The sequence below is a fragment of the Nerophis lumbriciformis genome, linkage group LG01, assembly GCF_033978685.3.
Source record: "Nerophis lumbriciformis linkage group LG01, RoL_Nlum_v2.1, whole genome shotgun sequence".
NCBI lineage: Eukaryota > Metazoa > Chordata > Actinopteri > Syngnathiformes > Syngnathidae > Nerophis > Nerophis lumbriciformis.
Window position 1 is genome coordinate 25,937,144 of NC_084548.2, and position 25,068 is coordinate 25,962,211.

Genomic DNA, 25,068 nt, shown 5'->3' on the forward strand with positions numbered 1-25,068 from the left:
ATCGATTTTGTAATCGTATCAGCTGATCTGAGGCCATATGTTTTGGACACTCGGGTGAAGAGAGGGGCTGAACTGTCAACTGATCACCATCTGGTGGTGAGTTGGGTCAGATGGCGGGGGCAACCTCTGGACAGACCTGGCAAACCCAAGCGTGTCGTGCGGGTGAACTGGGAACGTTTGGAGGAGTCCTCTGTCCGGAAGGACTTCAACTCTCACCTCCGACGGGACTTCTCTGCCATCCCTGTGGAGGTTGGGGACATTGAACAGGAATGGGCAATGTTCAAAGCCTCTATTGCTAAAGCTGCAGCTGCGAGCTGTGGCCAGAAGGTCTTAGGTGCCTCAAGGGGCGGTAACCCTCGAACACCCTGGTGGACAGTGGTGGTCAGGGAAGTCGTCCGGCTGAAGAAGGAGTCCTACCGGGGTATGTTATCCCAGGGGACTCAGGAGGCAGTTGCAAGGTACCGACAGGCCCGAAGGGCAGCGGCCGTGGCTGTGGACCAGGCTAAGCGGGTGTGGGAGCAGTTTGGGGAATCCATGGAGAAGGACTATCGGGCGGCCCCAAAGCTGTTCTGGAAGACCATACGGCACCTCAGGAGGGGGAAGCAGGGAACCATCCAAGCTTTGTACAGCAAGGATGGGACTTTGCTGACTTCAAGTGAGGAAGTCGTAGGGCGTTGGAAAGAGCACTTTGAGGAACCCCTGAACCAAAATACATCAGACACACCCTCCCTGACAGGAGCAGAGCCTGAGGATGATGGGGGCTCGACGTCTTTCTCTCGTAGTGAAGTCACTGAGGTAGTTAGACAACTCCACAGTAGCAAAGCTCCGGGGGTTGACGAGATCCATCCAGAAATGCTGAAGGCTCTGGGTGTTGATGGGCTGTCTTGGTTGATACGCCTTTTCAACATTGCGTGGAAGTCTGGGACAGTGAGTGGCAGACTGGGGTGGTGGTTGCCCTTTTCAAAAAGGGGGACCAGAGGGTGTGTGCTATTTACAGGGGTATCACACTACTCAGCCTCCCTGGGAAAGTTTACGCCAAGGTACTGGAAAGGAGGGTCCGGCCGATAGTCGAACCTCAGATTCAAGAGGAGCAATGTGGATTCCGTCCTGGTCATGGAACAACTGACCAGCTCTTTACTCTTGCGGGAATCCTGGAGAAGGCCTGGGAGTATGCCTATCCAGTCTACATAAGCTTTGTGGATTTGGAGAAGGTGTATGACTGGGTCACCCGGGAGATCTTGTGGGAGGTGCTGAGGGAGTACGGAGTGAGGGGAACCCTGCTGAGGACCATCCAAATTCTGTACAACCAAAGCGAGAGTTGTGTCCGGGTGCTTGGATGTAAGTCAGATCCGTTTCCAGTAGGGGTTGGTCTACACCAGGGCTGCGCTCTGTCACCTATCCTGTTTGTGATTTTCATGGACAGGATTTCTAGGCAGAGTCGTGGCCATGGCGGAGAGGGTATACGTCTCGGGAGGCTAAAGGTTGCGTCACTGCTGTTTGCAGATGATGTGGTCCTGATGGCACCTTCGGTTCGTGACTTTCAGCTCTCACTGGATCGGTTCGCAGCCGAGTGTTCAGCGGCTGGAATGAGTATCAGCATCTCCAAATCTGAGGCCATGGTTCTCAGCAGGAAACCGATGGTTTGTACAGTCCAGGTAGTGGACGAGACTCTGTCCCAGGTGGAGGAGGTTAAGTATCTCGGGGTCTTGTTCACGAGTAAGGGAAAGATGGAGAAGGAAATCAGCCGGAGAATCGAAAGAGCTGGGGCAGTATTGCAGTCTCTCTGCCGCACTGTTGTGACGAAAGGAGAGCTGAGCCAGAAGGCAAAGCTCTCGGTCTACCGAGCTATCTACATTTTTACTCTCACCTATGGTCATGAAGTGTGGGTCATGACCGAAAGAATAAGATCGCGGACATAAGCGGCCAAAATGAGTTTCCTCAGAAGGGTGGCTGGCATCTCCCTTAGGGTGAGAAGTTCAGTCACCCGAGAGAGACTCGGAGTAGAGCCGCTGCTCCGAGTTTACATCTTCTCTCTGGCCTGGGAACGCTTCGGGATTCCCCAGGAGGAAGTTGCTAATGTTGCTCTGGAGAGGGAAATCTGGGGGTCTCTGCTGGAGCTGTTGTCCCCGCGACCCGATTCCGGATAAGGGGTTGAAGATGGATGGATGGATGGGCTTAACGAAGATCCCTTGTGAAGGCAACTCCAAATGGTATCCATTCAGTTCCCCCGATATTATACCCCTGACCTGTGTTGTTTGATTGTTTGTACATTTCTTGAACAATCCTTATGTCTTTCTCTGGTACTCCCTTTACTCTCATACATCTCCAGACATCTTGACGTGACACTCTATCATCAGCCTTTTTAAGATCTATAAATACCATGTGCAGCCCTTTTTGCTTTGCACTGGGTTTTTTCCATCATCTGTCTATGGGCAAACTGCATCTGTTGTCCCCTTACCAGGCATCAAGCTATATTGTTCCTCTCCAATATATGTTTCTTTCCTAATTCTTCTGTTGTTTATCTTTCCCAGATTGTCAGGGTATGGGACATTAGCTTTATTCCCCTATCGTTAGCGCAGTCTCACGCTGCCGCCCTTCTCTTTCTAGATAAGCACAATAGTGGTATCTGCATCAGGTCAATCCTTGCTTCTCCAACACTCTTCCACTCTTTCCATCTTCACACACCCCATGCTTTGCAGGGTTTCCCCCCAGATTGCCAATATACTTATGGCGGTGGGAGCGTGACCAATATCCTCATTATACCCTTGTATAATGAGGCATTTATTTTCTTTAAAAAGTTTATACATACTCTATATCAACTTACTTTTTCTTATATATTTTGTTGCTCTATATGTCAACTGTTGCTGCTTATTGTACAATGTAACACAAACTGCACTATTGCTGGGATGTTACTGACGTCACGTCCGGCTCACGTCCCGCCCAATGAATAGGTGTGGTGGTCAAGCTAGCTCTGGTTTCAATGCGTATTCTGCGCCATTTAGCCTTTCTCGAAAAAATGCCCTATGCTTGTGTTGTTTTCGGCAATACGAATCGTTCAAATCACAAAAAAGATGAACGTTTCCTCAGAGTTCCTCGAGAGGTAATTAAAAAAGGGAGGAAGAGTGCAAGATTATACAAAATGGCGAGAAAAGCAGCTCACAATGCAGTCCGAAGGAGCAGAGTCGAAGAATGCATGAGTTTGATCACTACGTTAAAGGTTTGTTTGATATGCTTTTAACGGTTATTATTTCCCATTTAAGTGTTAGCTTGATATTTTTTGTATTTCTTACACGTTTGCTATGATTGTTTCGAAAAGCAGCAACTTGGCGAGTGTAAATAAAATAAATAAAATGTGAGCAAAACCTAATAGTGTTAAGCTTTTACCAAAGGAGACAATTATAAATGAAGCTTTTTGCACAGGGGTGTCAAAGTCAAGGCCCGTGGGCCAGATCCGGCCCGCGAATAAATTATCTATGGCCTCCAGGATGATATTTGATTGGTATTAAAACCGGCCCGCAGGCCAGAGCCGCCTGCTGCTGTTTTGCACGCACCAATACTCCATCAGTGTTGGCGCTAGGAATTTTCAAAATGGGGTCCCATCAAGTCATAAAAATGGGGTCCCACAGTACATTTTTGGGGTCCCACTTTTTTGTAACCGTTTTGAACACAAATAATACATGTATGCATTATCCTGTTATATCTCACATTCTATATTGTATTTTGGAAAAAGGTTGTCATAAACATTACTTAATTCATTAAAAAAATTATACAAAAGATAACAAATATTTATGCATATGTAAATGTATTCAGTTATAAACATTCATTCACTTTCTTCTTTCCTTCATGGATCTAAACTTTACCGCTGCCAGTATTTTTTCTATATTTTTATTGTAATATTTTCGGAATGTGCTTGTTCTATTTTTGGCCAAAGTACGACAAAGAAAACAATCTGAATATGCCTTTATTTTTTAGTTTTGATGCCATGATTTTAATAGTCCGGCTCGCGTGTGCACAGATTTCCCTTCATGCGGCCCCTGAGCTAAAATGAGTTTGACACCCCTGTTCTAGCACATATACAATGTTGACATCTATAGTTATATTTTGATAAAGACGGGTAAAAACATGCTACTCGTAAACGGCAACAGCAACAAACCTCAGTAGACGTGAAGTTAAATCATGAAATGCAACCTTACCCGAGCAATGTCCTAGACCCATCCACACACAAAGTAGTTGTAGACCTCCATGCATTTCGAAGTTTACATCTGTTTTGTCGTGTAGAATGATGTCTTGAGCACAATCATTCAATATGTCTGAGAACAAGACCGACGTATAATCCTTGACATCACTCAACAAATGTTTTTTTTTGATAAAGTATTGCGATCTATTCTATTGCATAGTTAGATTTTTTGCTCATATCTGCTTTTTGCAGGAACATTTAAGCCTCTTTTGTGCTCCGATAGTTCGCACGCTGCTTGCTGTACTGCAGCCCTCTTAGCTTTGTTGACCACCACTGGTTTTAGCTTCCGGGAACAAGTCACGTGTACAAGCAATATACTGCCCTCTCTCAATGTTGGAATTTAGTTTGCTAAATATGTAAACAGTCCTTTAATTTAGAGATGGATAAACAATTATTAACAATTATTCATACTCACATTCATACCTAGGGACAATTTAGAGTCTCCAATGAACCTAACATGCATATTTTTGGAATGTGGGTAAAAGCCGCATTACCTGGAGAAAGCCCACACACGCACGGGGAAATCATGCAAACTCCACAAGGAGACTTCCAAACAGACATTCAAAGACGCACAAGGCGTAAAGTTAGACGTTACTGTTGGTAGTGACGTCACAATTAGGGTAGTTTTCACAGGCTTGAAAAAAAAAAATGCATTAATTAACTTGAAATACTTTTCTCTCGAACTTTCTGTCCTTACTTTTGTTGAGTGCTAACTCCATTCCAGGTTGGATCAGGTGAACGACCAGCTGTAGCAGGCGATTCATGTGTACGTTTTTCAAAATAAGGCATAGAGGAACATTTGTATAATATTTGAGATGTTTTTCATACTAATTATGGCCAATAGTGCAAAAATAATACAACATATAAATCCATTCAAACAACATATTACTTAAATTTGTTTTCATGTTAAAAAAAACAACCTTATATTTAAGGTGTGGTGGCGTTTATTTTGCCGTGGCGGTGCGCTACAATCAATTACATGTAGTGGAAACCCTGCATTAGACTTAGACTTCCTTTTATTGTCATTCAAATTTGAACTTTGCAGTACAGATAAGAACGAAATGGCGTTGCATTAGCTCATGGTGGTGCAGGATAAAAGAGCAATAAGGTACAGATATAAATAAATAGATCACTGTACAGATAAATATATTGCATGTTTGCATATGCATCCACGTTTATGGATGTATGTTATGTTGTCTTTATATTTTACTGTTTATACTTTTCTGTTCTTCATTGTTTTCAATGCTGAGTTGACTTCCACCTTGCTGATACCCTGGTTCCGGCCTCCATTCCCAAGTACAACCTTCAGTTCTTCTTAATCTTGATAATATTCTATTCACCTCTCCCTCATGTTTACTTGGTTGCTTAAGACCTCTCCATTTCCATCCTTCACCTGTTTTTTGCAAGTCTAATCTTTGTATGCCCTGCTGGCCCTGATGGCCTTTACAATTCTAAAGATGTTTGCTCTTCTTCAGGTGTTTCAAATTCTTTATACACTCCAGCAAGGGCCTTTGCCTTCACTCTTGCAACTTTCTTCTTGTTTGTACCGCTTATAGTTTTCCTTATCTTCTTGCAGGCGAGATTCATCCCAGTCCTTCTTTGACACTTTTTGGGCTTTCACTACCTTCTGTACCTCATCATTCTGCCACCATATCTCCTTATCTCCAGGTGGTCTTTCCACTAAAGTTGTCCTCAGCATCTGGCCATCAGGCAGCCTTGCCTTATTCAGCACTGGCTCTTTGCACTCCTGCCTTGCACCTTCTTCTTTTAACCTCCACCACTTGGCAATCTATCCAGTCCTAATGTTCTTTACCTTACCGATTTCCCAGTGCAACACTACTATTCAGTGCTATGCTGCCACGCTTTCTGCATACATTACCTTGCTGCTCTTTATCTCTTTCAACTGGGAAACTCACTCACATAGAGCAGAATAATGAATGTTAAAGGGTTTAAATAAAACTAAAAGTTAGGCAGGCAGGATTAAAAAGCCGGGCCATGTCGGTTCGTCATTGTCAGTCAAAAAGGACAACATTCTGGATGTATTTGATCATGTTAGCTTTGTTACCACAAAAGAGCTAGTGCTGGCCCAACACTTTTGCACAATACTGTTGAATTTGTGGGATTTCTGTGTTCCAAGTATTTGGACACACTATTTAATAGCGTTGACCAGAAAAAATACACAATTTACCAACATTTGACTTGAATACATGAATCAGTGCAGTACAATGCAACCTTTTTATGTTGAACGATCAAAACCTAAACTAGAGATGTCCGATAATAAATGCATTAAAATGTAATATTGGAAATTATCGGTATCGTTTTTTTATTATCGGTATCTTTATTTTTTTAATTTTTTTTTATTAAATCAACATAAAAAACACAAGATACACTTACAATTAGTGCACCAACCCAAAAAACCTCCCTCCCCCATTTACACTCATTCACACAAAAGGGTTGTTTGTTTCTGTTATTAATATTCTGGTTCCTACATTATATATCAATATATATCAATACAGTCTGCAAGGGATACAGTCCGTAAGCACACATGATTGTGCGTGCTGCTGGTCCACTAATAGTACTAACCTTTAACAGTTAATTTTACTCATTTTCATTAATTACTAGTTTCTATGTAACTGTTTTTATATTGTTTTACTTTCTTTTTTATTCAAGAAAATGTTTTTAATTTATTTATCTTACCTACTATAAAGCTAACAAAATACATTAAAGAAACAGAGCTGATGCAACGAGCTGCCACTTCAGAGGTGCTATTTCTATATACAGCTACAAAAGTAAAACAAAGACACTCACAAAAAAGAGCAATAAATAATACATGTTGCGCACATACGATTGCACCATGCATAGATGAAAATCAAAACAAAAACACATTTTCAACACCGACATACACTGATGTATAATACTGACATGCTTTTATAGTAAAACTTATTTTGCACTGAACAGAAAGTTACCATGTGCATGTTTTAATGCTGTGTAACTAGACAGTACATATAGTACTGTTGAGTTGAGTTTGAGTTTGAGTTTGAGTTTATTTCAAACATGCAAGCATACAACATGATACATCACAATTTCCAGTTCCTCTATTCAACATGTTCGAAAAGGAGTTGGAAGAATCAGAGCTTATTTAATACCCCTTTTCCTTTACACAGCAGTTGCTAACACTTTTGTTCATTTCCTGTTCTCAATTTATTCACAATATACTCCTTAACTAACAACATTAAAAAGAAATAAATAATAATTAGTGAAGTAAATTTTATTTCATATGGTGAGATAAATAAGATTATCTAGAAAATGGAAGGTTGTATGGAATAAATTCAGAATGTTTATCATGGTTCTTCTTCTTTGTACTTTGTAAACACTTTAAATTTGAAGAGTTTCTTAAAGTGGATCATATTAGTACATTGTTTGATTTCTTTGCTTAATTCATTCCATAATTTAATTCCACATACTGAAATACTGAAGGTCTTAAGTGTTATACGTGCGTACAAATGTTTTAAATTACATTTTTCTGTAAGGTTTTATTTCTCCTGTTTTTTTGAGAAGAATTGTTGTATATTCTTGGGTGGCAGGTTATAGTTTGCTTTGTGTATAATTTTAGCTGTTTGCAAATTCACTATGTCGTGGAATTTCAGTATTTTTGATTCAATAAATAAAGGGTTTGTATGTTCTTTATATCCGACATTATGTATTATTCTAATTGATCTTTTTTGTAACACCGTTAATGAATTAAATGTAATTTTGTAGTTGTTTCCCCATATTTCTACACAATAACTCAGATATGTAACATTAACGAGCAGTGGAAACTTTGGAGTGATTTTTGGTCCAATGCATATTTAGCTTTATTCATTATTGACGTGTTTCTTGCCACCATATGATGTATATTTTTTATGTGAGGTTTCCAGTTAATTTTATCGTCAATCATTACACCAGAAATGTGGTTTCTTTTACTCTTTCAATTTCTATACCGTCTATTTGTATTTGTGTTTGACTTTCTCTTCTACTGTTACGAATAGCATTATTTTAGCTTTACTGAGGTTTAAGAATAGTCTTTTTTGTCAAATCATTTTTCAATTTGTTAATTTCTTCTGTTATTCTTTTGTATTAGCTTCTGTGTTCACTCCTGTATCGTAAAATGTCGTGTTTACAGCTCTAAAAGGTGATTTTGTAAAATATCTTGATTCAGAAGAAGATAAAAATGAGTTAAACTTCTCTAGACTGGAGCTGCAACTAATGATTATTTTGATACTTCATCGCTCAACGATTATCTTAACAATTACTCGATGAATCGGATAATAAAGCGTACACAGATTTAATGGCTCTATTTTTTCCATCGACTTCCACCTGCAGCTTAAGTTATTTTAGGCATGTGCTTAAGAACAACAACGATGACTAATTAATTCATCAATATTTATTTATACTGTAACTCTGCTGCTTATTTAGCTGTTACAAAATTTAAAAGACTATTAAAATATTTCCTTTAAAAAGAAAGGATAGGCAAAGTGCAAAAAAAAAAAAAACAGCACCATCCTTGCTCTTTTTACCATCAATGTTCTTGTGTTTGTACATGCCTCCACTGCTCCCCTCTCCTCTAGTAATAAAACCAAAAATGTCCTTAAAGAGGCTGAAAGACAGTTGGTATTTGCTTGTGTATCAAGAGGATACTCAGATGAGCAAAATATGTACTCCTCTGTAAAACCCTTTATACCTTTTATATAATGTTAAAAAAAATTATTTAAAAGATCCTTTAAAAAAAACAAAAAAACTTAACCTCACCTGAAGTTCAAACCTCCAACCTTGGGACTGTTAATCAAAACACTAGCCTCTAGACCAGGGGTCCCCAAACGGATACGGCCCGCCAGCGTCCAAAATCCAGCCCGTGGGAAGTCCCACGTTTAAAATTTTTTTTTATTTTTTTTATTTTTTGTATTATTATTTTTTTAAATCTGTCCTTTCTAATCCATTTTCTACCGCTTGTTGCTCTCGGTCTCTCCTAGCCGCTCAGGCAAATCATATTGTCTAAAAATGCATTTTCCCATCGATAACGTGACATCATCGCGCTCAGAATTTATATATATATATATATATATATATATATATATATATATATATATATATATATACAGTCCGGCCCCCGGCCACATTTTTTTAACCCAATGCGGCCCCTGAGTCAAAAAGTTTGGGGACCCCTGCTGTAGACCATCACAATGTGTACTGTAACTACTTACACATTTTACTGTATTACCTATGGCAATGAACTAAGGATTGGCAAAACTGATTCACTGATAGTTACTTTGAGGTGTGTACAAACGTTTGTAGTTGCACACTGTAGTTGTAACTGTGCAGTCTATTTTGGGGTAGAAGACCAAATAAATAAATTAGCCCCGACGTTGATTGGCTGTACTAAGCCAGCTGCAAGGCTAACAGGTAGTGTGGGTGTGGGATTCAGGGGGCACCCGTGATACCCCATAAAAAGTAGGCAATTGCAGCCACTGCAGCAGCATGCAACCTTAAAAATGTTCAACCTCCCCTTTTTGGTTCTACCCTACTGACCGTAAAAAAGAAGAATTTAGTGGTTTTGAAACCACTACTTTTTTATACCTTAAAACGGGTCCATGCCTAACTACAACATATGTCAACATAAATGGACCCATTTTTCATATCAATGACACTTAAAGTTAGTATTATTTGCAGATGACACAACAGCATTTTGTTCAGAAGAAAACACACAAAAGCTAATACAAATAATAACAGAAGAAATTAACAAATTAAAAACATGGTTTGACAATAACAGACTATCTTTGAATCTCAGTAAGACTAAAATAATGCTATTTGGTAACAGTAGAAGAGAGAGTCAAACACAAATACAAATAGATGGAGTAGATATTGAAAGGGTAAAATAAAACAATTTTTTGGGTGTAATAATAGATGATAACATGAATTGGAAATCTCATGTAAAAAATATACAATATAAAGTAGCAAGACACACATCAATAAAGAATAAAGCAAAACATGTTCTGGACCAAAAATCACTTCATATTCTGTACTGCTCACGAGTGTTACCATATCTGAGTTACTGTGTATACATATGGGGAAACAACTACAAATGTGCACTTCATTCACTAATTGTGTTACAAAAAAGATCAATTAGAATAATACATAATGTTGGATATAGAGAACATACAAACCCTTTATTTATTAAATCACAATTATTGAAATTCAACGATTTGGTGAATTTGTAAACAGCTCAAATGATGTACAAAGCCAACTATAACCTGCGACCCAAGAATGTAGAACAATTCTTCTCAACAAAAGAGGAGGAATATAACCTTAGAGGAAAATCTAATTTAAAACATGTGTATGCTCGTACAACACTTAAAACTTTTAGTATATCAGTGTGTGGAATTAAATTATGGAATGGATTAACCAAAGAAATCAAAGAAAGCACCAATATGATTCAGTTTAAGAGACTGTTCAAACTACAAGTGTTCACAAAGTACACAGAACAAGAATTATGATGAACATCTTGAACCCTTTCTTTTTCTTTCTTTTTTTATTGAGACAAAGATTATTTATGTATTTAATATTTGTATGTTTACTATGGTACATTATTTATTTAAAATGTATCTGTTCACTGTTCTGTTACAGAGAACAAGGAAATTGGATAAAATTGTTATGGTATGAAAAGGGGTAGGAGTAAATAAGCTCCTTTTTGGACGTGCTGTAATGAAACAACTGGAACTGTGTGATGCATTACATTGTATCGTATGCATGTTCGAAATAAACTGAAACTGAACTGAACTGAACTTTTTGGGTCAGCAAAAATCAGTCAATCACGTATGTTGACGTCGATGTAAGGGGGCACTTTTTAGTAATAAGAATATGATGAGTTGGTCCACATAGACGGGTTGTTAAAAATATTCAGAACCAACTGGCTTCCAATGCATGTTTTAGTGGACCGGCTTCAGATCCACTGGGAGGACTCTCAGGCCAAACTCTTGTCCAGAAGCAAGCATCTACACAATATGCTCCAGGACTCCAGCGAATGGCTGGACTCCAAGCAGAGGGTGGACATTCTCATCAAGCAGGCCAGCGAGAGACTGGAGTCCTGGCAGGAGGTCACCTACACGGTGGATGATCTCACGAGACAGAACGCTGAACTTAAGGTCTGCTGAGTGCAAAAGCTCAATCACTCCCATTTGTATCATCTACTTTTGTTCTTTTCTTCCGTTGATCATCTTTTTCTTGCCATGCAGCACTTTGCCAGAGACATTCGACAGTGGCAGGGTCAAGTGGACGAAACCAATACTTTAGCTGACAAACTGCTGACACGTTATGCCAACGACGACACACATAAGGTGACCCAGGTTAACGACAACATGGTGGCCGTCTGGACACACGTCAACAAGCGGTATGCACTTTTTTGTTGTCTTTTTGTTTTGTTATGTTACATATTAAACTACAAAGATTGGAAATTAATGTTGACTAAAGTGCATCAATGACTAGTCCCTTCATAATGTCTGGGCTTTTTCCAGTGAAAAATTAAAGGCCTACTGAAATGCGATTTTCTTATTTAAACGGGGATAGCAGGTCCATTCTATGTGTCATACTTGATCATTTCGCGATATTGCCATATTTTTGCTGAAAGGATTTAGTAGAGAACATCGACGATAAAGTTCGCAACTTTTGGTCGCTGATAAAAAAGCCTTGCCTGTACCGGAAGTAGCAGACAAGTAGCGTGACGTCACAGGTTGTGGAGCTCCTCACATCTGCACATTGTTTACAATCATGGCCACCAGCAGCGAGAGCGTTTCGGACCGAGAAAGCGATGATTTCCCCATTAATTTGAGCGAGGATGAAAGATTTGTGGATGAGGAAAGTGAGAGTGAAGGACTAGAGGGCAGTGGGAGCGATTCAGATAGGGAAGATGCTGTGAGAGGCGGGTGGGACCTGATATTCAGCTGGGAATGACTAAAACAGTAAATAAACACAAGACATATATATACTCTATTAGCCACAACACAACCAGGCTTATATTTAATATGCCACAAATTAATCCTGCATAACAAACACCTCCCCCCTCCCGTCCATATAACCCTCCAATACAACTCAAACACCTGCACAACACACTCAATCCCACAGCCCAAAGTACCGTTCACCTCCCAAAAGTTCATACAGCACATATATTTCCCCAAAGTTACGTACGTGACATGCACATAGCGGCACGCACGTACGGGCAAGCGATCAAATGTTTGGAAGCCGCAGCTGCATGCGCACTCACGGAACCGTGTCTGCGTATCCAACTCAAAGTCCTCCTGGTAAGAGTCTCTGTTGTCCCAGTTCTCCACAGGCCAATGGTAAAGCTTGACTGTCATCTTTCGGGAATGTAAACAATGAAACACCGGCCGTATTTGTGTTGCTGAAGTCGGCCGCAATACACCGCTTCCCACCTACAGCTTTCTTCTTTGCTGTCTCCATTGTTCATTGAACAAAATGCAAAAGATTCACCAACACAGATGTCCAGAATACTGTGGAATTTTGCGATGAAAACAGACGACTTAGTAGCTGGCCACCATGCTGTCCCAAAATGTCCTCTACAATCCGCGACGTCACGCACTGACGTCATCATACCGAGACGTTTTCAGCAGGATATTTTGCGCAAAATTTAAAATTGCACTTTAGTAAACTAACCCGGTCGTATTGGCATGTGTTGCAATGTTAAGATTTCATCATTGATATATAAACTATCAGACTGCGTGGTCGGTAGTAGTGGGTTTCAGTAGGCCTTTAAAGTAAATGGGAAATCAGTACGTCTCTGTACCAAACCAAATTTTCCGTACCAAAAAAATCTCATTACTGTATTTACTGTACGTGTACCGTTACACCCATATACAATATCCTTTCGCATTTTGAGGATTCTTGTTGTAAAGCCTCTGAGGCTCTTCCTCTCAAAGAAAGTTTGAAATACGTTGGAAGAGCACTGTGTCCACCTGCTACCAAATAGCGACGGGGTGAAAGGTGAGAACAAGGAGACTGAAATGACTTACCTCAACAACAGCAATCCTGAGGCCAGCCATGCTGTAGAAAAAAAGAGCTGAGATTCAGTGTTACCTCGGTTTTTGTTGGTAATCCGTTCTAAAATGTCAGAAGAAAACCAAATCGGATAAAAACTGAAGCACTTTTTCCCATTAGAAGTAGGGATGTCCGATAATGGCTTTTTGCCGATATCCGATATTCCGATATTGTCCAACTCTTTAATTACTGATACCGATATCAACCGATACTGATATCAACCGATATATACAGTCGTGGAATTAACACATTGTTATGCCTAATTTGGACAACCAGGTATGGTGAAGATAAGGTACTTTTTTTTTTTAATTCATAAAATAAAATAAGATAAATAAATTAAAAACATTTTCTTGAATAAAAAGAAAGTAAAACAATATAAAAACAGTTACATTGAATCTAGTAATTAATGAAAATTAGTAAAATTAACTGTTAAAGCTTAGTAGTATTAGTGGACCAGCAGCACGCACAATCATGTGTGCTTACGCACTGTATCCCTTGCAGACTGTATTGATATATATTGATATATAATGTAGGAACCAGAATATTAATAACAGAAAGAAATAACCCTTTTGTGTGAATGAGTGTGAATGAGTGTAAATGGGGAAGGGAGGTTTTTTGGGTTGGTGCACCAATTGTAAGTGTATCTTGTGTTTTTTATGTTGATTTAATAATAAAAAAACAAAACAAAACAAAAAACCGATACCGATAATAAAAAAACGATACCGATAATTTCCGATATTACATTTTAACGCATTTATCTAATTAGAAGTGATGTAAATCAAATGAATCATTTGCAGACACCCATAAAAATAAACAAACAACACATCTTATAAAAGAATGATTATAGTTTTACGTGCAAAAAAAATCGAAATACATGTAAATGATGAATAAAATGAACAAATAAACATTGTTGTTGGTGAAGACAGCAATGTGCGTATGGAGGAGCAACACACGCATATGTCATCTTCGTACTTTTGCTACTGTTCTTTCTTGAATTCAATATTGTTTCTCACCTTTTTATCAATGAGCTGACTTTCTTTGGCCCCATGACAAATTATTTTGCAGTTCTAGTCAAAAGAAGTACACCATCATGAGGTATTCTTTGTTTGGGCACATAACACAGTTAAACGAACAGGTTTGTTAGCCGCAATGTTTGGCCACTCGAGCAAAATTTTGGCTAACATTTTTGACGAAAATCTAATGATACAAAAAGTGGGATATATGAAGACCGAGGTAGTACTGAACTACTTTATGTTGCCTTTGAACTGCAAGTCCACGACTTTAGATAAAAAGTATACACAGGTGGTGTAACTCAGGGATAAAACAGTTCATTTTTGTTTTATTTTCCAAGCTAAAATGATTATGTATTATACTGTTTAAAAAAAATCATAGCATCTTTAAATGTTGATGTATGTGTCTGATCCAGTGTTTCAGACAGAGAGGCAGCTCTAGAAGCAGCCCTGAAGCTGCTGCAGCAGTTCTATCTCGACCTCGATAAGTTCCTCAACTGGCTGACAGAGGCCGAGACGACATGTAACGTTTTGATGGACGCCACCAACAAGGAGAGGCTGGAGCAGCCAGAGGGAGCCCGGAATCTTCTGGCCCAATGGAAGGTGGGACATGTCACTTGTTTATATTCATCCTGAGTAAAGAACAGGCAGAACCTTTAATTCTGACAGTATGGCAATATAGACACGGACACACACTAATGGGGAACTGTACCAGACAGCTTTATGTATGAGCTTATGGTCAATCCTAAGACAGCGCAGAGTAACAGATGGTGGTTCATAGACAGCGCACATCTTATATACACAGGCATCAGAACAGGTGGATGAGAAAGTTAACTGATGACCAATTTTTAATAGAGCTTGGGTAAGAAGTCAATCTAATGTATGTAGAGTAGGGATGTAACAGTATTGTAGATACCACGGTATTGTGGTTTCCAAGTCTTCACAATAATGATGTGATATTTGAGGGTATTAAACGAAAACTTGGTGATTGTAGTTTTTTTCTGGCGCTGTAGCGTTGGCCGGCTCTGAAAATAACCTCCATCTCCCATACTCCTCTGTGCAACGTGGGACCGGCAAGGTGGGCCGGGTAATGGCGTAAGCAGGAAGTGAAATGTTCTTAGCAGATAAGAGGATTTTTTTTTTTTTTTTTGACATTTCCTGACAATGTCATCAAAATCTGTATACAACTGTTTGAGTTATGTTGCTCACAAACACACAAACAAACCCTGGCAAAAACATAACCTCTTTGGCGGAGGTAAAAGAGTCAGCGTTCTGCAAAGCAAAGTGCGCCACTTTCTTCTTGAGTGTTTTCAGCACAGCAGAAATCACCTGTACAGGTAAATTGAAAAGCTACTTTATAAATCCTCAATCCATAAATCTATTATTTCCTACCGCGTTTCTCTCTTGATGTCGTAGGGGAGCTGGAGCCGATCCAGCTGCACTCAGGCGGAAGGCAGGGTACACCCTGGACAAGTCGCTACTCCATAAACAAGGCTCCCCAAACTTTTTGACCCGGGAAAAAAAAAATGTGGCCGGGGGATGGGCTATATATATATATATACAGTCACGATCAAAAGTTTATATACACTTGTAAAGAACATAATGTCATGGCTGTCTTGAGTTTCCAATAGTTTGTACAACTCTTATTTTTTTGTGATACAGTGTTAGGAGCACATACTTTTTTGTCACAAAAAACATTCATGAAGTTTGATTCTTTTATGAATTTATTATGGGTCTACTGAAAATGTGACCAAATCTGCTGGGTCAAAAGTATACATACAGCAATGTTAATATTTGGTTACAAGTCCCTTTGCAAGTTTCACTGCAATAAGGCGCTTTTGGTAGCCATCCACAAGCTTCTGGCAAGCTGCTGGTTGAAGTTTTGACCACTCCTCTTGACAAAATTGGTGCAGTTCAGCTAAATTTGTTGGTTTTCTGACATGGACTTGTTTCTTCAGCATTGTCCACATGTTTAAGTCAGGACTTTGGGAAGGCCATTCTAAAACCTTAATTCTAGCCTGATTCAGCCATTCCTTTTCCACTTTTGACATGTGTTTGGGGTCATTGTCCTGTTAGAACACCCAACTGCGCCCAAGACCCAACCTCCGGGCTGATGATTTTATGTTGTCCTGAAGAATTTGGAGGTAATCCTCCTTTTTCATTGTCCCATTTAAAGCACCAGTTCCATAGGCAGAAAAACTGGCCCAGAGCATAATACTACCACCACCATAATACAGAGATTCTTTATCGAGTCGCATTGTATAATTGTTTGGTTGTCAAATGTTAAGGTGGCATTATTAAATAAGTGTCGGTGTCTAGCAGGACCGATAATCAGCATTTCCTTTTTCTTAGTGTTAAGATGCAAAAAGTTGCTGGACATCCATTGTTTAATTTCACTCAGACACGCCTCCAGGTGACTACAATTTGGCGTGTTGGTCAGCTTTAGGGGCATGTAGCAGAGGTGTGGACTCGAGTCACATGACTTGGACTCGAGTCAGACTCGAGTCATGAATTTGATGACTTTAGACTCGACTTGACAAAATGTAAAAAGACTTGCAACTCGACTTAGACTTTAACATCAATGACTTGTGACTTCACTTGGACTTGAGCCTTTTGAATTGACATGACTTGACATGACTTGCTACTTTCCCCAAAACCCAAAGATGAAAAAGTTATTCGGGAGTGCTCCGTATTTTTCATTGTGTACTTGTCTATCAGTGTTGCGTGTGTCAGCTGGTGTGCTCTAGAGCACACCAGCTGTTGTACTGAGCTCAGTACAACAGCCAATCAAATTAGAGCTACTTTGTTTTCATCACACAGCATTCATCCAATCAAATTGCAGGACAACCAACGAAGAAGACATGTCCAAACCACACGCCAGTGAACAAAAAATGATACCTAAAATAATTTCGTTTGGGTATAAAAATTACGAGGTGGTCAACACAAAACGGTTTGCAGTATGCAACACATGCGGTTCGAAAATTACTGATGGAGAGGCAACAACTTCCAACTTCGTCCGGCATTTGAAGTTGCACAAAGAACGGTAAGTTTTGAATGTAAGATAACGTTTATTGGCTAAGTAACGTGACTTTTATTTGCTGTGTAGTTAAATCAGTGAGGCTGTAAACTCACTGCTAACGTTATAACGTTATTGCAAACACGGGAATCTGTTGCAGTTCACTACCTTATTCATACTTTTTGTTCAGTGATTTTTTTTAAGCAGGGTTACGTTAGTCAATATATCACACGTAACATTAGACGGCGGTCAGCAGCACCGCGTATTTTAGCCACCTAAAAAAAGACAAAAATAGTAAAATAAAGGTAAAATAAATACTACGCCCCCATCGTGCACAAATGACTGACAGACTCTTGGCTAATTTGGTCTTTTGCAAATGCAATGCAGCATAGGGCCCTGACATATAAAAAGTACAACTTTTTTGTTATGTTCACGTATATGTCATGTTTTTTCAATGTTAACACTTTTGTACAAATAAGTACATTTGCACTTTATTTTTTAATGTGTTTGTTCTGTAAAGGAATGAGTTAATGTTTAAAATGACTGGTTAATAGTGCTATTATAAAGTGCAATGTCAGCACAATTTTCTTTCCTGCAATTTAAAATGCACTTGTTTTAATAAATAAATACAGCGTTTGAAAAGCATACACAATCTGTGTTAATATATTAGTCTGTGGTTAAAAGGACTTGAAAGGACTCGAAACTCAAAATGCAGGACTTAGGACTTGACTTGAGACTTTCCAGTCTTGACTTTGGACTTGACTCGGGGCTTGCCTGTCTTGACTCGGGACTTGACTCGGACTTGAGGGCAAAGACTTGAGACTTACTTGTGACTTGCAAAACAATGACTTGGTCCCACCTCTGGCATGTAGAGTTGGGTGTCATCAGCATAACAGTGAGCGCTAACACCGTATTTGCGTATGATGTCACCTAGCGGCAGCATTTAGATGCTGAAAGAGTGCAGGGCCAAGAACCGAACCCTGTGGGACTCCGCACGTTACCTTAACATACTCCAAGGTATTTGACATCCTGTCAGTAAGATAAGAGTTAAACCAAGAAAAGGCTAAGTCGATCATACCAATACCATATCAATAAGTATTAGGACTGACAAAAGTCATAGTTGACCCATTTTAAATAAGCCAATCAACTGACAATTAATAGTTTGACAACCGACTGCAGGTTCAGGTCAAACATGTCAAGTTTTTGGAGTGAGCTCCAAAAAGCATTCATGATTTGGTTCCATCTCCAAGTCTTGACTTGCCCTCCTGGCATGACAGGAATGCTGACGCGGCACCATGGTGAGATCTGATTGGAGGCTTGCGGATCCAATGCAAAGAAGGAAGAACCCACTGCAATGTGGGTGTTAAAACGAAGCCTCTGTTCCGCCAAAGAACATATTTTGACCTATGACCCTCAGCCATCTGCCCCACACACCCACATTCTGGTAGAACTTCACAATCCGACGACAAAATCACATGCTTTGTAGCGTATTTATTAGATGATGTTTTAAAAGTATTCTTGTCACAATTGTATGCACAAGCCTTCTGTACCCAATTAGAATAGTGGATTGCACCCCGGTCTTGTATCTTGGGAGCACACACGCACACATGGACGCATGCTTCAGCACTGCAGGCAGATAACATTTAATTGGAAAATCAGTCCGCTAGTAGTTGAAGGCATCCTTTCAACTTCCCGCGTCATCCTCTTTTGGCTCTCCATCTCCCTGATTATGTCTTCGTTTCTCTTTCACTTCCTGTCCACATCTTTCTCTCTCACACACACGTCATACACACAGACACACACACACACACACACGTACGTCTCAATAGATGGCATTGTTTCACATTGGTAGCTAATCTCCTGGAACGACAAGACACAAAAGATGGTGCAGCTTGTTCCTGTTTACATGCAGGCCTCTTGACTTTATTTCCAGGATGCCGCGAAGAAAGGTCTACCAGGTCCAGGTTGGCAAAGACAATAAAACGATTTTCTTTGTTGCTTACATTTATACATTCTTCATCCTTTGCTGCATGTTTCTACTACCAGCTGCTTGCTTTTCTTTGGAGTAAGACCCCATCTTTCGTATAGTTTGCTTGCAGTCGTCATGGGATATTATTTGTCAGAACTGGAATGATTATGCAATTTTCTAAGACTTTTAAAAACAAGATTTTGGTGCACAAGTTTGAATCAATATATTTTCACTAATTTAAACAGGTATATACTGTTGCGGCCTATTTCTGGGGATTGCATTAAAGTATAAAAGTCCTGAATTTGTGTATTTGGCAAATTCTGTCAATATTGATGTGACATGTCTGAGATTAGTGTGTAGCTTTTGTTTGTAATGTAATTCAAAAGTTACGTAATATGATCGTCAGTTCCATCTAAAAGATCTTGGAAGTCTCGGGCTGTCTCAATTGACTCAGTTCTGTACTTACACGTAGCATTTACCGACTTAGCCAAGATAGTGACATTTGAGAGTGCTGAGTGTCGAGCACTGCACACTCACCATTTTGAGTTCTAAGTGCAACATCCATTGACTAACAGTGCACTTCATTTTGCTGTACTTCTCAGTGTGAACATATTTATGCACTCAAAAGACTTAAGGTTATGTTCACACTGCCGTTTAATTCAACTGTTCCTTGCACACACATCATGTGTCTGATTTTTTCCATACAAATGTGGACAGTACAATTGAGATTTTTTCTAAATCTTTCGTACGCGGATATAAGTCAGATATGTATCCTATGCGACTGCAGTCTGAACGTATAGGTCACATTCATCGGACATATCCGTTATAGAAAAGGTGACAAACATCACAATTATTTGCCAAAATGAAAGAGCAGAAAAAAGTCGGTGGCAAAAAAAATATTTTTTGAAAGTGATTAAAATATAGAAGGAATTACGTCAATGTCCCACCGCTCCTCACCTACACTCTCCTCGATAGAGACATCGCAACAAGTGCCCCACAAACTGCCCTGGCCATAATTCTTGCCCTACTTTTTTTTTTAGTTCTTACATTCAATAGTAAATCTCCGTTTGCACAAATCGCCACACATACACCATGTCGAACACCTACCTATTCATATCTGCTACACCCGCATGCTTTATGCGCATGCGGGTGTATTCTGTTCACTCTAAACAAACATAGAAGTCACACTTAAAAAGCTTTAACAAAAACTCAGAATTGGGTATCATACCCTGCAGTGTGATTGCAGGGTCTTAAAGACCTCTTAAAGACCTACTGAAATGCGATTTTCTTATTTAAACGGGGTTAGCAGGTCCATTCTATGTGTCATACTTGATCATTTCGCGATATTGCCATATTTTTGCTGAAAGGATTTAGTAGAGAACATCGACAATAAAGTTGGCAACTTTTGGTCGCTGATAAAAAAGCCTTGCCTGTACCGGAAGTAGCAGACGAGTAGCGTGACGTCACAGGTTGTAGAGCTCCTCACATCTGCACATTGTTTACAATCATGGCCACCAGCAGCTAGAGCGATTCGGACCGAGAAAGCGACGATTTCCCCATTAATTTGAGCGAGGATGAAAGATTTGTGGATGAGGAAAGTGAGAGTGAAGGACTAAAGGGCAGTGGGAGCGATTCAGATAGGGAAGATGCTGTGAGAGGCGGGTGGGACCTGATATTCAGCTGGGAATGACTAAAACAGTAAATAAACACAAGACATATATATACTCTATTAGCCACAACACAACCAGGCTTATATTTAATATGCCACAAATTAGTCCTGCATAACAAACACCTCCCCCCTCCCGTCCATATAACCCGCCAATACAACTCAAACACCTGCACAACACACTCAATCCCACAGCCCAAAGTACCGTTCACCTCCCCAAAGTTCATACAGCACATATATTTCCCCAAAGTTACGTACGTGACATGCACATAGCGCACGCACGTACGGGCAAGCGATCAAATGTTTGGAAGCCGCAGCTGCATGCGTACTCACGGTACCGTGTCTATGTATCCAACTCAAAGTCCTCCTGGTAAGAGTCTCTGTTGTGCCAGTTCTCCACAGGCCAATGGTAAAGCTTGACTGTCATCTTTCGGGAATGTAATCAATGAAACACCGGCCGTGTTTGTGTTGCTGCAGCCGCCCGCTATACAACGCTTCCCACTTACAGCTTTCTTCTTTGCTGTCTCCATTGTTCATTGAACAAATTGCAAAAGATTCACCAACACAGATGTCCAGAATACTGTGGAATTTTGCGATGAACACAGACGACTTAATAGCTGGCCACCATGCTGTCCCAAAATGTCATCTACAATCCGTGACGTCACGCGCTGACGTCATCATACCGAGACGTTTTCAGCAGGATATTTTGCGCGAAATTTAAAATTTGCACTTCAGTAAGCTAACCCGGCCGTATTGGCATGTGTTGCAATGTTAAGATTTCATCATTTATGTATAAACTATCAGACTGCGTGGTCGGTAGTAGTGGGTTTCAGTAGGCCTCTAACGTTTACTGTTTTGAGGAATAAGACAGTGTCATTATTCCACATGACAGTTTGGACTTTGTTGGGTATTTTTCTGGGTTCTGTATTATTTCCTGGGTTTGCTGCACCTCCATTTTCTGTTCTCTTTCCCTCCAACGCACCTGTTGTCTATTGGTAATTATAGGGCTATTTAAATTTCTTCTATTTCACCTGCCGGGGGATGGAATATTGTATAGTGTCTTTTGTGAGTGTGCATACATTACACTTTGTGCACTAGCCTTTTGTTTATGTTGTTTGTGTCTCCTTAAGTAAAGAAACAAATGCTTTAAGCTGCATGCTAATTTTCTGTTTTTGCCTCCATGCGCTATCATGACACATCGGGCCTGAAATACTGAAGACGTGCAAACTTGATAGTGCACGCAAAGCTGATCTACTAAGCCTGTGCGGAGAGGATTGTGTCTCTTAAATGAGCAAAATAGCGAGTGCAATCCATACAGTGTGTCTGTTTTTATGTATATGTACAATATATGCTGATTATCAGAACACCCATGATACTGAGAGGAGGAGATGCAAATATAATATTTAGCGCTTGCGTCTAGAAAGTACGCGCAACCTGTCAGAGTTACACACAAATGGCGATGAGAAAGGATGCGATCACTGCAAAGATGGAGTAGGAATCCTCCATTTGTGTGCGTGTCAACATATTTGGACTCTTAAAAAGAAAAATATTAGACGATATCATTTTGTGATTTTATAGCTGCTAGATGACTTAAGGGGCAGATTAAAACAAATTAAATAGATTTTTTTTTGTTGGTGTCTGCTTGTGTGTTGGCTTTTTTTTCATATAGTGGATGTAATATTAATATATCTCCTGTATGAAAACATGTCTGGCAATACAGTATGTATTTTATTGCATGTAGATTAAATCCAGATGCTTTACCACAAAACTCGTGCCTCACAGAGCGTACCTTTGGCGCCCAGAAAAAGTGTTTCATATTAAATGTGTGTGCTGCATATTCCACAACATAACGAAACAACACCTTGGATCATTGGAGCATATGATGTCATGAATGTGGAGTGTCTCCATGGTGACAGCCGTTATACACACGAAACCTCATTTAAATAGGGCTGTCTGCACTACTTTTGCACTTATTAATTGCGCATACGGTCTTAGTAAATCACCCATAACACGGCCACTAACAGTATTTGTATCTTTTTACTTTGCGCAAGCTAATTAGAACATGTTATTTGTACTTTAGTAGATCAAGCCCATAGTATACAGTATTGTTAAGTACTAGGTACTTTAGATACGTTGTTGCTCTACACAACTAAAACAGTATATCGCTAATATAGAGCATTAAAAACAGGGAAAAATAGGGACAAGTGTATGAAACAGCCTCATGCTAATAGAGGCTGAACTGTCAGCTGTCAAAAATAGTATGGTATGCTCTTTATTGTCATTGCACAAGTACAACAACATTTCATTTTCACCACAAACCAGTTAAAGATAGCTGCCCTCATCGCTTTCTTCCTGTCTGTGTGTTATCAGGACCTGGAAAAGGAGGTGGACGGCCACACAGAGCTGTATCATTCCTTGGATGACCATGGCCAGAGAATTCTAACATCAATGGGGGACTCAGAAGATGCTGCACTCCTCCACAGACGTCTGAACAACATGAATCAGCGCTGGAATGATCTGCGCAGCAAGACTCTTAGCATGAGGTGGGTAAATGCAACATGAATTAAAGCTGCAAGCAGCGATGGACGGGACCGACTTTGAGGGCTCATAAAATCCAAACCGGAGCAGTAATTAAAACTCTTTCATCAACTTTTAATCAGAAGGGTTCAATCTCTCTTCTGTGCTAATTTGAGGCCGACACGACAAACGCGCTCAGAGGAGATAATGTTTGAAAAAAGGTGACTGTTTTTACACAACTTTTGTTTTGAAGGGGGAATTTCAAACTTCCTGTTGATTTTTGCTGGAGGTTGTCAGTGTATGAAATATAGGTCTAAATGAGACTTACATAGAGATTTTTGTTTCATGTCTTTATGACATTCCTGCTGAGAGTTACAGGCCGTTTTGTCTGTGTTTTCTTCCTAGGGGGCGCTAGAGCGCAATTTGGAGTTTTGGGGTTTGGTTTTTTGATTAGATCGCAATTTTCGCCAGTCCTGATGTGTGTGTCCAATTTGGTGAGTTTTGAAGCATGTTAAGGGGGTCAAATTACAGCTCAAAGAGGCGGCGGTATAATAATAAAACGCTAGAAATACAATAGGGTCCTCTGTCCCAAAGGGACTGGGTCCCTAATAAAATATGTTTTTGATGTGTTCATTTGGTAAAGGAATATACTAAATGTCTGTTTGGGTTCAAAGGGCTTACTTGGACTCAGAAATGGCACCCTGGAAGAGGCTCCACATGTCGCTGCAGGAGCTGCTGAACTGGCTGAGGATGAAATCCCAGCAGCTTGAGCAGGAGCCGCCTGTAGGGGGCGACGTCCCTTCTGTCCAGACCCAGTTGGACACCCACAGGGTAAGAAGACATAGATTGTGTTTCAATTGATGCACCCCACAATACTTGGAGGAAGAGAAGTAATGTGATATATCAAGCCTGAAACTGTTTGTGGTCGCTGCTTTTTTGTCTATTGCCTCAGTTGGTCCTTGTGGCATAAGGAGTCGATCAATGCAATGATGGACAATAGAGAGACATAATCTCCCTTGGGCAAGTCAACATATTTCTGTTGGAACTAAGAACAATTTGGACATATCGTTTGTCCACCAATTCCAACTCTGATCTGATGGATGACTGAAGGGCTGATTTGGAGCCAGCAAATTTAACTTGAGAAAAACCAACATTTTGCTCTGTGTTCCCTCGCCATTCTGCGGTTCACCTAATAAGGCCTCAGTGCATTGCGGTTTTCAAAGTACCATTTTGTACCATTGAGTACATTGAGGTTTGAGTATCCATTTATGTTTTAATTTTAAAATGTATTTAAGTTTTAGAGCGTATGAAGTGTTTCAAGGGCAACGGCAGTGTTTATAAGTGTGTGTGAAAGGCTGAAAGCTGTATGGAATGCTCATAAACACTTTGAATAGTGCCCCTACTTCCCGAAAATTAGTCTGGAATATAGCCCTCCGGATAATCGAGGGAACGCTGTATAGAAAATTCTAAGGGGTCATATTATAATTGATTTTCTACAATTAGTTAACACTTCCTTGTGGTCTACATAACATGTATTGGTGGTTCTTCGGTCAAACTTTTGCATACATT

At 39.9% G+C, this 25,068-nt stretch overlaps 1 protein-coding gene across 2 annotated transcripts in view; it reads left to right on the forward strand.

Annotated features, from left to right (window-relative positions):
- The window catches only part of dmd (dystrophin), a 586,555-nt gene that overhangs the window by 426,591 nt on the left and 134,896 nt on the right, over positions 1-25,068 (forward strand). For both annotated transcript variants that reach the window (XM_061978041.1, XM_061978050.1), the window contains 5 exons: positions 11,204-11,415; positions 11,506-11,660; positions 14,748-14,934; positions 23,353-23,525; positions 24,174-24,330. In XM_061978041.1, coding sequence (XP_061834025.1) covers positions 11,204-11,415; positions 11,506-11,660; positions 14,748-14,934; positions 23,353-23,525; positions 24,174-24,330 — 884 coding nt within the window. The remainder of the gene's footprint in view (positions 1-11,203; positions 11,416-11,505; positions 11,661-14,747; positions 14,935-23,352; positions 23,526-24,173; positions 24,331-25,068) is intronic.